This window comes from Ciconia boyciana, chromosome 9, assembly GCF_034638445.1.
Source record: "Ciconia boyciana chromosome 9, ASM3463844v1, whole genome shotgun sequence".
Lineage (NCBI taxonomy): Eukaryota > Metazoa > Chordata > Aves > Ciconiiformes > Ciconiidae > Ciconia > Ciconia boyciana.
Window position 1 is genome coordinate 45,044,068 of NC_132942.1, and position 12,793 is coordinate 45,056,860.

Here is a 12,793-nt window from a genome sequence, read left to right on the forward strand (position 1 = left end):
CCCGGGCTCCCGCAATTGCCTCCATCTCAGGGCAACGCGTCCAACAGCAACAACATCCAGCAGCACCAGCCCCAGCAAAGCTCGCTCTCCCCAGACCTGTGTTTTAGGGTTGATCAACTTTAAGTCCCAACTACGCGCAAACACCAGCCGAGGCGTTGCCAGTGGTTAAGCTGTCCCTCTCCCATGCAGGTTTCTACCAGGATTTTAAGAGGAGAAGCTACCTTGAGAACAAACCTACCAATACTGCATAAAAGCATGGAAAGCAATGCAGATGCTGGCTGAGCATCCACTGCTTTCTCAGAGAGGCAGGGCTGTGCCTGCTTTGTACCAGTCTCATTTATTCAGGTTGGTTTGGACTTTAACGTGCAGCAAGGTGAAGCAGGCAAGGCCGGGCCCTGCTTGGTAGGAGCAGCAGGAAGAAATTTTGAAGAAGCATCCCAAGCAAGACTAAAAGCAAAGCAAAGACTCCCAAGCAAAGCTACCAAGTCTTGAGACAGGCAAGATTTTTCACACGAACAGCGAGAGCTGGTATGTAACTCCAACTTCAGGAGTTTAGTATGCTGAGAATATATACAGACTGAAGTCATGCACTTGTGTTTTTTGTATTTGAGACACAGTATTATTTTAAGCAAGGGCTTCTGGTTTGAACACTGTGCCGCTGCTCTAAAAACAAGGCCAGAACAAGCAGCTTGTGATAGATCTGATTTCAATAACCTAGCAAAACCCAGACCCTAAGCTTTAGATATAAAGTTAGATTAAATAAAAGAATCTCAATACATTAAATCATGCAAGACCATCGCTGGAAACTCAGACAAGCAAATCTAACAGAAATTCCCTTGTTTAGAGAAGCCCAGTCATGCTGTCTGCATCAGACTCAGCACCCTGGCAGGTGGCTCCTGTGCCAGCAGTCACAAGACCGCGTCGTCACTGTGTACACTGCTCCTTCCTCTTTCCGAGTTTCTGTCTGGCAACCAGACTTCACCCGCAGATTAAAGAGAAACCGTTTACTCGGACCAACGGGTTCTGTTTGCACGTCCCCTTCGGGATGGGCAGCGTGACAGCCCTGCGGCTGCACGCCTAATACTCAGCCCCTCTCACCCATGCTCCAGTGCAATGCTGAGGCCTGAAAAAACAGGTTGGGGAATCCCTTTTTTTGGGTAAAGCAAGCTAAACAAACCTATCTGACAGCGGCTCTTGCGGTCGGAGGGAGCCGAGGCACGTTCGGCCGCGGGCGCACAGGACTTGACGTTCAGAGCCCAAAGAAGAGCAGCCGGGCTCAAGAGCAGCTGCTGAGAGCCCTTCCTTGGCGCAGGAGTCAGCGGAGCGACGGGACAAAGTCACAACAGCCAAAACAAACACTCCAGGGTTTCATTTAAACGCTCCGGATTTAAACGCTTTTGTCTTATTTTTTCTAACGTGAACAAAAATAGTTTGCAATAACAAAAGATGCCACTTCCATTGCCAGCTGCTGTTCTGAACAGCTCAGAGGTGTAAGTAAGGCCAGGCAGCACTGATCATCTCCCAGGACTGTCTTGTTGCAAGCAGGTACGTTGGTCTGTCCTTTCCCTTCCCAGTTTAACGCAAGCTCGAACAGCAACGCTACGCTCAAACCCCACTAACCCCGCATCGGTGCCGAGTGTCCGAGAGGCCGTGCCGATGCGGGGTAAAGCACCATCTTCCTCGGGTGTAACAACTGCAGAGCCACGGCCCCAGCGTTCCCCTCAAAAACTTCAACTGCACTTCAAGACAACAATCAGCCCAACAATTTCTACCCTTAACAGTCAGGGGCTGGGACAAGAGCATAAAACCAGAGAAGCCCACGGGCATGTCCCTTCCTCTGCTGCCCACGCCTAAGGGCACACCCGCACACACTGCATCCGAGCTGCTCCATCATCCCGGAGCCACGGGATCGGGCGCAAAGGGCCGGTGAAACCCGGCACCTCTTCCTGCTCTGAAGGTGCATTTGCACCGCTCGCACCCCGCACCTGCGGCTCAGGTCTGCCAGCACCGAGTGGTGGCAGTCCTCGGTAAGAGAGGTACTTTCCAGAAGACTCCGAGGTGGATCAGTCATAGCTGACGCTTCGAAAATGACACTTCCTTGCATCAGCCGCCGTGCTCGCTGTCTGTACTGCAATTTCCTTGCCCAGACCCTTTGAGCAGGCTGTTCCACCCAGTATTTCAGTACCAGGATACTCTCTGCGGTAGGGCAGGATGCGGCTGAGCCCCTGGCACCCCGCGGTGGGATCTCCTACACTCCCAGCATTTCTTCCAGACACCAGTTTCACGTTGAGAGCTCCAACAAGAGGTCAATTGTGCTCATCACCAAAAATACATTTTTTTCATTGTTTGTTACCTTAAAATAGATTTCAGCTGGAGCAAACCCATCATGTCACGTCCTCTGCAGCCTGAAAAGCACTCTGCCTCACCGGCAACCCAGCTCCGGGCATCAGCTGGCAGCGCCAGCTGCCAAACCAAACTTTTTGGTTTGGAAACCAAACCCCACAGTGCTCTTGCACCCCACTTAAAAGCAAATGATGACTGGTGACAGCTTGTTTAAACCATGCCTTCTCTAAAATTCCCTTAATCTTTGGACTTGGCTGCTGTGGTGAGAAAGCCCAAACCTACAGGCACAGGGGGCTGCGGTGCCTGCAAGCCAGGTCAGTCGCCTGCCCTATTAATGCCATACAGGATCTCTGCACACTCAGGAATAAGAAAAAGTGCAGGACAGGTAAAAACGCAACTTATTCTACAAAGTTATTGCAATGTTGTTAAAGCTCTGTGTTGGAGGAGAGACAAAGAAGAGCGGAATTAGGCAAAAAACCTTCCCAGGCAAGACAGTGAGCCCAGCATGGAAATGGAAACGGCTGTATGGATCCCAGCATCGGGCACGCTCGGGCAATGCTTCATTTGCATTAGCGCTGGGAGCTGCTAGTCCAGTAAGTTCAGCAAAATTAAATATCAAGGAACGAAGGAAGTGGCAGCAGTCCTGGCACTGCTTTGAAGATTAATTTGTAGCACAACGATAACCTTTTATACTAATTGGAGCAAGGAAGATCCAAACTTTGCTCCCCCCGGAAAGCAGCGACCTGCTGAGGATGCCTGCAGCAGTTGCAGTGAAACCACCGCAGAGAAATTAAGGCAGCTTGGAGAGCCATATTCCTGCAAATAACATGCGTTTTCATTTTCTCATTTCAAGCTTTACTTCCCTAATTATTTCCAATTTTGTAATGAAGAATGTCATCCTTTTCTCGAGTAAAAGCTGTTTTCATTTTTAGGTCATCTCATGTTTAAAGTAAGCTCAGACTCATCTGAAAGGTACAAGAATCAGGTTTCACAAAAGGAACAAATCAAAATTAATCGACGTTGCAGAGGAACTTGTATGAACATCCGTGCGTAAGACAGGCTTGGGGCTCTCAAAGGCCGGGAGAGCTCTTGCTGAGGGTGAAAGGGAGTTTGGGGGATGGGGGTACTGTCGCGAGCTCAGCAACAGAAACAAGTTCCCCTTCGTAGGTGTTAATAAAAGCTGCTTTGGCAAAGGGCAGACAGCAGACCATGACTTCAGGAAAAATCCCCTACTGTCACGCTATGCTATTAGTAAGATTTACTATATGAATAACTGAACTCACCTCGACTTACACTTGCTACAGTTAAAAGATGCATCAGAAGTTGCTATCAGCCGTCACGGTTTGGAGCACAAACCGATCACGAACTGGTCCCCAGAAGCTAGGACGATATAAGCCACACCTGCAGCCTATGGACTGGAAGTGCTTAACAGCGTCTGTGCTGACTTCTCTTTACGACAAGGATCTCTAATTGGCAAGAGAAACTGATATCAATCTGCTCAGGTCATTAATGACATATTCAAATGAAAGCCACTTTTCGCCCTCACGCAGAACTCCAGCTAGGCCAGCTTACTGCCCAAATGTAGGTTCTCAGAGCAAAATCGAACACGTAGTTCTTTTAGATGCACAATTCTGCAAGGGAGAGCCACATACAAACCCACGCAAAGAAATCTGTATTTCCAGCAGAGAAGCTGAGCGCGTCTCTAGCTTGCTTTACAGGATGGGCCGTGCATCTGCAGCCTGCTCCTCCCCTCCGTCCGTACGAGCTGCACGCAGCAGGGCTGCGCTGTCGGTGCCCACACACAAACTCTGAACCGCTGCCTCGGCCCGCCTGCCGAGAGCTGCGCCGGAGCCGTGCCTTCACTTCAACACCGACAAAACCTGACTCACGTCCCAGCCGCTTATGCAAAGACTTGCATTACCAGCGATGGAAATCCCCAAAGCCCTTTGTTCTCCAAAATGAGTTGAAAGTATTTCAGGTTGCAATGCGAATAAGAAGTAAGCAGCAACAAACGAAACCAGCGCTGGTAGCCTGGGAGGAGAGAAGCCCAGAAGGACCAAGGGCTCCAACACCCGTGCCCCTGGGTGATGCCCCACGCCAAGCTGACACACCAAACTCCTGCCGTGGGCAAAACAACCCACGCTGCAAAGAGCAAATGCTGCGAGAGCGGGAGTTTCCCTGCGCTAACACAGACAGCGGCGTGTCGCTTCCTGAACAGATCTCTGCCGGGGGGTGGGGAGAGAAAGGGCAGGAGAAGGGTTCGCACCCTGCGTTACAAAAAGGGAGGGACACAATTTTACCCAGAGAGCACGCTGGACGTGGCGGAAACCAAACCCCAGCACCCCCTAAATCCGGGTCTCCTCTGGCCTTTCCAAAACCAGAGTATAACACACACACACGAATGCAAAGTTTCAACAACTCTGAATTTGGGTCACAATCAATGCTGCAACTAAACATTATGGAGACAACTGGAACTGAAGCTCCATTCCTGCGTGCCTCAGGCCTTCAGTGAGGTTTGTAAGAAATACTACCCTGCAATGACTACGGGCGGCAGTATCGAAGTCACCCAGTGCTCCTGCACGTTTCACGTCCCGGCGGGTGGCTCTGCGCTGGATGCACAGCCCGACACTCATTCATACGGCGCAGGAAAGCCCTAACAGTCCAAGAGGCTTCAAGAAGAATCGAGAAATCAGGACTATGTTCCCTTTTCTGGAATTGGGAGAAGAGAGAGGAGAGAAAGCAAAAGCTTTTTTGAAGGGCAGGAAAAATAATGAAATAGGAGCAAAATGTATTCATGCTACTAAAATTATTATGGATAAAAAGTGTAGTAGTGTTCCCCCTTCACTCCTGTGGAAGCCAACTGAGTTTGATCCCGTACGGGTATCAGCAAGGTACCGTGTCCCCCAGCGAGGCCCCCGCGCTGAGAAACCACCACCCCATCACCCGGGAAAGGGTGAGGGTGAGAAGGCTGCACCTTCAGCAGTTTTCCTAACGTCGTCTCTGCCCAGTTCGCTCAGTTAACCTCTGCTAGCTCCTACAAGCAAAAACCAGGGGTCAAGTGCTGTGCTGCTCGGTATTCAACCACTGCAGCAAAAACGCAATACAGACAATGCAAGTGGGAGCATTTCCCCATAAAGAGACAAATCCTCTGCCGCAGCCTCTGAGCACACCGTGTAACCACGCAGCAAGCGGTCCCAGGCACATCAGGAAATGGTTTCGACAACTGATATAATTCTTGCTGCGGTGTTCTGCTCAGCCTAAGTCATGAGTAATCTGCTTCTGGTATGGGGATCTGTGGATCTACACCAGAAAGGAGAATTATTCATATATGGCATGCATATTTTTATAAAACTCTTCAGACTGAACTCAAGCAGAAGGAGCCCCCGGGGCTGCCGAGCGCCCGCCCCGGGCAGGCTGCGTGCAGCCATATAAGGCTGGCAGGGCCCGACCGGCCGCCCCGCTGCCTCCGCTAACCCGGGAGAAACAGCTCCTCACTCAACAGCAGCAAAGCAGACGGAGCATCCAACGTTGTCGGCCACGGAGGGCAACGGAGACACAGTCTTTAAACCACTTCGCTCTCGTGGCGGCACCAGCAGAAGCGACATCTCACTAGTTAATACATCCCTCCCATTGAAGGGCACGGAGCAGAGAGCTAGGAGGAGTTCCCTCTTATAATTAGCTCCACAACTGAAAGGCAGCAGCTCAGCTCCTCTTCCACAAAGCACCAGCCCTCTGCAGAAAGGGCAGCCTCCCAGAGAGCCCCGCTGTAATGTGTTCAAGCGCAGAACTCACACGTTTCCTGCAGCACTCAGCCCGCCGCGACACCAGGACCGCTGAGCATCCTGCACCGTTACTCGCCTTCGGTGCTAGAGCTTCAGAGCCCAAACAAAGCCTGTTTAATGTTAAAGCAACTGTCGATATTAAGGTCACGCTGAGAGGAAAACACTTCAGTGGCAACGCAGCTATCGCTTCGCCACGCTCGCCCTGCACACCATCGCGGGCGGCCCCGGTGGGCGTGGGTCCCTGCGTGCAGCGCGGCTCGGGCTCTGCCGCAGCCGCTCTCTGCGCTCCTAGCAAGCCTCCGCCAGCAAGCGCGCGCCAAGTCGCAGGCTCGGGCCTTTGAAAGTGTTGACAAAGGCAAGATAAATTAAAAGCAGCGGCTTGCTTGACAGGCAGGTACGACAGCATCTGGAAGGAGGAGGTCTAAAGACCGAGTGCTTTTACCCTGAGTCACCGCTCCAGCTCACGCTCCAGAGTTAACTAGAAATGGGGTGATTTGCTGCACGATGTCCTTTGGCCACTGAGGCTGGATCTCAGCTCAGTTCCCGGAGGACAAGAGCCTGCAAGTTTCTTTCTCCGTTGAGAAGACCAGAATTAGGTGAGCAGAAAGGCTCTTCCCCGTCCTTACCCCATACCACTCTCTGCAGGTCTGCGCTGACGCCTCTGAATGGGAAGCATGAAATTATTTGTGTCCTAGTTATTTAGCCAGCAGGAGATAACTCCAGTTCCCGGCATCCCTAGCGCCGCTCAACAAACCTGCTCTGTAAATAACATGCAGCCTTTAAGCTGCCGCGAGTGGATGAAATAAAATGGGAGCTGATTCATATTATAACTGATCCTCTCCCTCCCGAAGCACCTGCGCCAACATTAAGCTTCTTACACAGCGCAGACAAAACCCTGCATTTACATATCCTGCGCTGCCGGGCTCAGCCTCATTTGCCAGGGTAAACGCTGGTATCTTCCCGATGCAACAGGGCGGCTGTTTCACCTCCCAACAGCCCTGCTCCCGGTTTTTGTCCCCTCCTAGAAGCCCCGCGCCGTGCCCCAGCAAAGCGCCCGTGCAGAGGCAATGCTCCTGCTCTCGGCACGGCTCCTGAACCGGACCCGTGCACGCTCGGAGACACAGGAAGGGGAACGGGGCAGATGCTACCAGTGCACTTAATAAGCAAATTTCTGCCTGGGATTTTCCCACCGGTTATTTGTCATTTTCCTCGTTTTGTCAATAATAATGACCTCGCTCGTAAGAGGAGTTACTATCATCAACAGGGGTGGGATTGCAGGGGAAGTGACAGAGCAAGCGACACAGCATCGCTGCTGCTCGCAAAGCTCAGCTTCAGCTCCTGGGGCCTGGCAGAAACTCCTGGGGGAATGCTGAGAAATTGGAGCAAGGAGGTGAAAGGAAAGCGGATTATATTTGTTTCCATAGCAGAATACAGTAGATGTAGCTTTTAATTTTTATTTAAAGGTAATGTGTACACAGCTTTCTGCACAACTATTTACTGGAAACTACCGATACTGAGAAGGATTGAAAAAAAGCTGAATGAGAGGAGGCAGAGCTTAAGGCTGGAGCAAAATGAGAAATCTGGGAATGAAGGAGAGAAGAATGAACTTACTTATCTTTAAACTCAGATTTCATCTCAGTCATCTCAAGCCCAGTCAAAACCTAAGCACTTCAAATAAAACCCCAGAAGCAGTAATTTCAGCAGAGCAGCTCACACGCCGAGTCCTGGTCAGGCCACACTCAGAGCCCAGACTTCTGGGTGAAGCAAGACCAGCCAAGTCTGACACAGACACGGCATTTACAGCCAGAGGAGGAGGAGGAGGAGAAACTCCTCCCTCGCACAGCACGCACTTGCGAGATCACTGCATTACTTGGTCCCTCCACAGCTTACTGCAGAAAGCCTTAAAAATACACAGTACTTGCAGAAGAGAATCTTCCGAAGCATCCCCCCATTCCTCAGCCGAGTCGGGTCTATGTGGCCGCAGCACTTCCCGGGAAGTATTGCAGCTACCGAGAAATGAAGTGGACCCCATCAGCTGGCAGAGTGCCAACGCACAGATTTGATTCCGGAGATAACAGCCCACGGCAACCTCGTGCCACATGAAATACTGCCACGGCTCGAAGACGTCAGGCATAAGGGGCAGCATCCCTAAAGGAAGGCAAGTGAACCAAACACGCTACCTTTTTCCCCGTTTGTTTCTCCACCATGTCGTTGCTGAGAGAGAAATCTTCTGGCTGTGGTGTTTTAGAACACCCACCCTTGGGCATCGTTCTGCCTTCCTTACTTGATCTTCATTTATGCTGCCATCGCCTCATCATCAACCGTCTGTTTAGAGAGAGGAAAAGAGAAGTTAGACATCTCAAAAGGATCCTTCCACTGGGGGAAAAAAGGCAAGATACTTCCCATGGGGATAAACCCCCACAGAACTCTTCAACGGCAACACCAGGATGGCAGAGCACCTCCAAATGCTGCGCGCCGCAGACCAGAGTGGGCAAAACCGCTGCTGGCTTCTGCCACCTTCCGCACGGGAAGCAAGCTGGGACCTGCAGCTGCAGACACCACTTGTTTCATGTGCAAGGGAGAGCCTAAAAGGGATCATGCCCAAACAGAGAGCAATATCCCTCCTGTTCTTCGTCTACAGCATCACTTCAAGCCTACATAAAGCTTCTTGCAGCTACAGCTCTGTCCAGAGTGCAGGGACATGGGGATGGACCATCCGGGTACGTCCGGGGCAGGGACAGCCCTGCTCCCCCGGTCTGTCACGCTGAATTCCCAGACCCTCGCAGGACCAACACGCTCATCACTGAATTACAAAACCGACTTATAAAACGCACTTTTGGAAGATGTTGCCATTATAAGACAAGACCAGACACCGCCAAGGGGGCACAGCGTTCCCGGAGCGGTTTGTCACAGGCTCCTCACCCTGGCACCAGCGCTGCCACCGCGCCTTGGCCTAGGTAAGACAATTTGGAGAACAACAAAGCGCTCCCTGCTCCTGCCATGTGTTGCCTGGTTACAGGGCTGAAAAGACAACTGACATCTGAAATACAGCGAAGCATGAGCTGCAACAGGGATCAGAAATACCAGCTGAAGCCAAGGCAGGCGAGGCCCTTTTAGGTGAACAAAAATATCTCCTCTCCCGAGACCAGAGGCTAAAAAGCATCCACGCAACAGTATATCTCCGAGAAGTGACCCACATCAATCCCTACAGCAAAGGTCTCGTTGTACTTACGCTGAAACGGCATAAACAGGCACCATTTGAAAACTCTTTCCCCAGCTAATTGCCACCTGACAACACTACACATTGCACCCATTAACTTCTTATAATAGCGGCTGGGTTTCTGCAGAGCTACAATTGCAGGAAATTGTCCAGGAACAAAGTCATGCAGCGCTCCATCACAAGATGGGAATTCTGTGGGCGGGGAGAGAGAAAGAAAACAGAGGAGAAGAGAGGAGCCAAACCCTCCCGCCCACTCGGGGCTGGGGGACGAAGCAGCGTGGACCTTGAACCGCGTCCCGGGCAGCACCAGGAGAGCCCAGCACCATCTCGCCGGGCGCTGGGTCCCCGCAGCTGCGGCAGCCAGGGCAGGACAGGGGGTTAAAGGCTGGAGGAACACTAGTGCGGTGCTTTCATCAGCCTTGTATTTTAGAAGTTCCCTGGAAATCCCTTCATAATTTAAATGTTTCATTTATGCTTCAAGTGGCTTTAGGGCCCTTTGGGTTAGTTTGTGGTGTTTTTTTTTTTAAAAAAAAAGTGATTCAGAGGCCCCATCCCAGCCCTGCAGCAGCACAAATTCCCAGACCAAAGCACAGGGCACAGACAGTGCTAAGACATCCCGGCGCTGGCATTTTCAGCAGGAGACTGCACTTTCCAAGGCGGCTAATCCTCCACCCTAACTCCTTCGCCTGGGCTACGGGAGGACGGTTACCCGTGTTTAGGAACGGAGGCACTGGGGACAGAGGCCTCTTCGTGTCCCCCTGCTCGATGCAGGGACAAGCTGCCATGCTGAGTTTTGGGACCCCCAGCCAGGAGCCCCCAGCCCTTTCCTTTTGGATGCGAGAGCAGGAAAGGATCCAAACTGGAAAAGACACAAGCAGGCTGATCAGCCTTCCTCATTGCTGCAGTTGAGAGGCAAAAACAGGGGGGGAAGTGCAGAAAATTCAGTATACCAACCCAGCATGTCCATAAAGAGAAACTGGAAAAAGAAAATCTTCTGTTAGAGCGAGGGAACGACTGCAGAAATCTGCGTCTCCACATTTCTGCTCTTCATCATTTGAAGGGCCTGCAGCCCAGCACAAGTGCCAAAGTTCAAGCACCACAAGGGCTGACTGAAAACAGCGCCTTAAAAAGGCAGCTCAGCCGTTCTCGGGCACGCTCGGCGCCGGCAGAGAGAGGCTGGAGCTCGCAAAACCTGAAGCCAAGAGCGAGCAGCCCTGGCCCCAGCGCTCCCACGCACCCAGCCAGGGGTTCAGCGGCTAACAAGCCGTCACGTTTCACAGCGGCGCGGCTCTCCCGGCGCTGGTGACGCTCCACCGAAGGCATTGCTCCGGAGCCCGAGGTGTCCCCTCGATGTTGCACATCGACGGGGTCCCAGGCGCTGCAACTGCTTCCTCTAGAAGCAGCTTCAGCCATTTACAGCCTCAAGAACCTCACTCTGTCAGCCATCATTAACCAATTTGTAAAGTTTAAAGATTTTTTCCCCTCAGTTTCACCTACTGGTGCTCATTAAGGTGCAGATAAAGGAGAAACGAGCACGTGCCCGAGCACGTGCCTGGGAGGAGGCAGGAGCCCACAGGAGCACTGGGTCAGCGCGGAGGACGCAGAGTCGGCCACCTGAACAGCTTCACTTCAATATTCACTGCAAATCTCAGAAGTGGAAATTCAGATGACGTGCCGGGCAACGGAAATTTATTTGCACTTTGCAAAGGATATTAAAAACAAGCAGCTTCACTTATGCCAGTCATGAGCGCAGGGACCAGCACGGCTGGGACCAGGGCACGCTCTGCTCCCAACCATGAACAGCCAAAAATTAAAACCACGTCATTTCCAGCACCTCACTAAAACTGTTTCATGGCCTGCACGCTGTCAATTTATTCTCGAACAAATTCTGCCCACTCCCGATGTCTTTGTGGCTGTTTGTAACCGGGGTAGGTACCTATTCACGTGGAGCTTCGAAAACCTGTTTAACTGAGAAAAGGCCAGACGGATGCCAGATTAATTCTGCACCCCTTCTGTTCATCTAGCTGACTCATTACACTTGGAAAGCTGGCTGCCTCTCCATGTAAACAGAGCACTGGCCTGTTTAACAGCTTGGAGGGAGCATTACATTTGCACAACAATTACCAACAGCGCTCGCAGTCTTCGTTTCATTTTTAAGCACGTTTAATAAGAGTCAGAGGGGAGGTACAAATTCTCGGTTTGGAAGAGATATCTATCCCCGGCTCGTGGGAGCGACGGCGGAGCATTTCAGAGTCGCACATCTAGGGCTGCAGAATTACAATTTGGCTTCAATCCCTCCTAATCTGGGAGCTGGACAAGCCACCCCCTTTCCACGACACCCCTCTCACCCTCACCTCCCGACCAGGAGACAATCATCGCCCTTCCTATTTTGTAAACAATTAACTAAGCTCCTTGAACTGGACGATTACATGTCTGCCACACAATAAGAAGTGGGAGACCGAGTGAGCTCAACAGAATATAATCCCTCGCACTTCTCCGGGAAAACAAAGAAGCTGTTTACCTCTGGCCGGCAGCCAGCCCCGGCTGCGCGCGCTGCCTTCCCCGAGCACGCCAGCCCCTCGGCCTGGCCGGCGGCATCCCTCCGCAGCCGGCAAGGCGCGGGTCCCATGCCTCTCCCCTGGGAAAGCAGCTATGGGGAGCGGGAGTCTGCCCTGGGACGCGGCCAGCCTGGACATGACGGCTCCCGCCGGTTCGGGATGGCCGGCTCCAGCCAGCGGCCCCAGGTCACGGTGGTCCCAGCCCCTGGAGTATCGCACACACGACTTTGTCTGCAGGGAGAAAGCTGGAAAAGCGGGACACGACGCCCAGTCGGGTCACCCTGCGTGGCAGGGAGAAGGGCAGCCCTGCCTGGGCTGGGGGAACTCCCGGCCGCTGCCTCCCCCCATGGCAGGGTCAGGGCCCCCACGGTACCCCCGAGCACCCCCCCGGAGGGTGGAGAAGCAGGACTGTCGGGAGCACGACCAGGAGCGGGGCTGGAGCTGCGCCTATCGAGGCCGGCTGGGAACGGCAGGGCTCCGCAGAGCCAGCCCCGGCCACGCACACACACACGATCCTCGCCTCACCCCTTGCTGGGGCGAGAAACCAGTCAAAAATGGTTTTTATTTCACCCAGGGCGTGCCAAGCCAAAGCCACACACCGAGACCAAATATTTCTGTGGAGGACCTCAAAAGGCAATGGTCCCAAAAGGGATGGGAAGGGAAGGGGGGGGTCATCTGTCCCTCTGAGCTGCAGGAGGAGAAGGAGGAGGAGGAGGAGGAGGAGGAGAGCACTGCTGGCTCCATGCTCGGCCCCGTCGGGCCGTCCGGGCAGCTGGGAGGCAGCACGGGACCAGTTGCACCCGTTGGCCAAGACTGAGCTCCTGGCAAAGGCGATGGGCAAATCGGGACGGGCACAGATGTACATAGCCGGAGCCCGCTCTCAGCCCCAG

The 12,793-nt window shown here is 52.8% G+C and overlaps 1 protein-coding gene across 4 annotated transcripts in view; it reads right to left on the reverse strand.

Moving 5' to 3' along the window:
* ANKRD11 (ankyrin repeat domain containing 11) overlaps positions 1-12,793 on the reverse strand; it is a 160,311-nt gene that overhangs the window by 32,781 nt on the left and 114,737 nt on the right. For 2 of the 4 annotated variants that reach the window (XM_072872559.1, XM_072872560.1), the window contains exon 3: positions 8,306-8,450. The exons of the other annotated variants lie outside the window; for them this stretch is intronic. In XM_072872559.1, coding sequence (XP_072728660.1) covers positions 8,306-8,392 — 87 coding nt within the window. In that variant the 5' untranslated portion in view covers positions 8,393-8,450. The remainder of the gene's footprint in view (positions 1-8,305; positions 8,451-12,793) is intronic. 4 annotated transcript variants of the gene reach the window in all.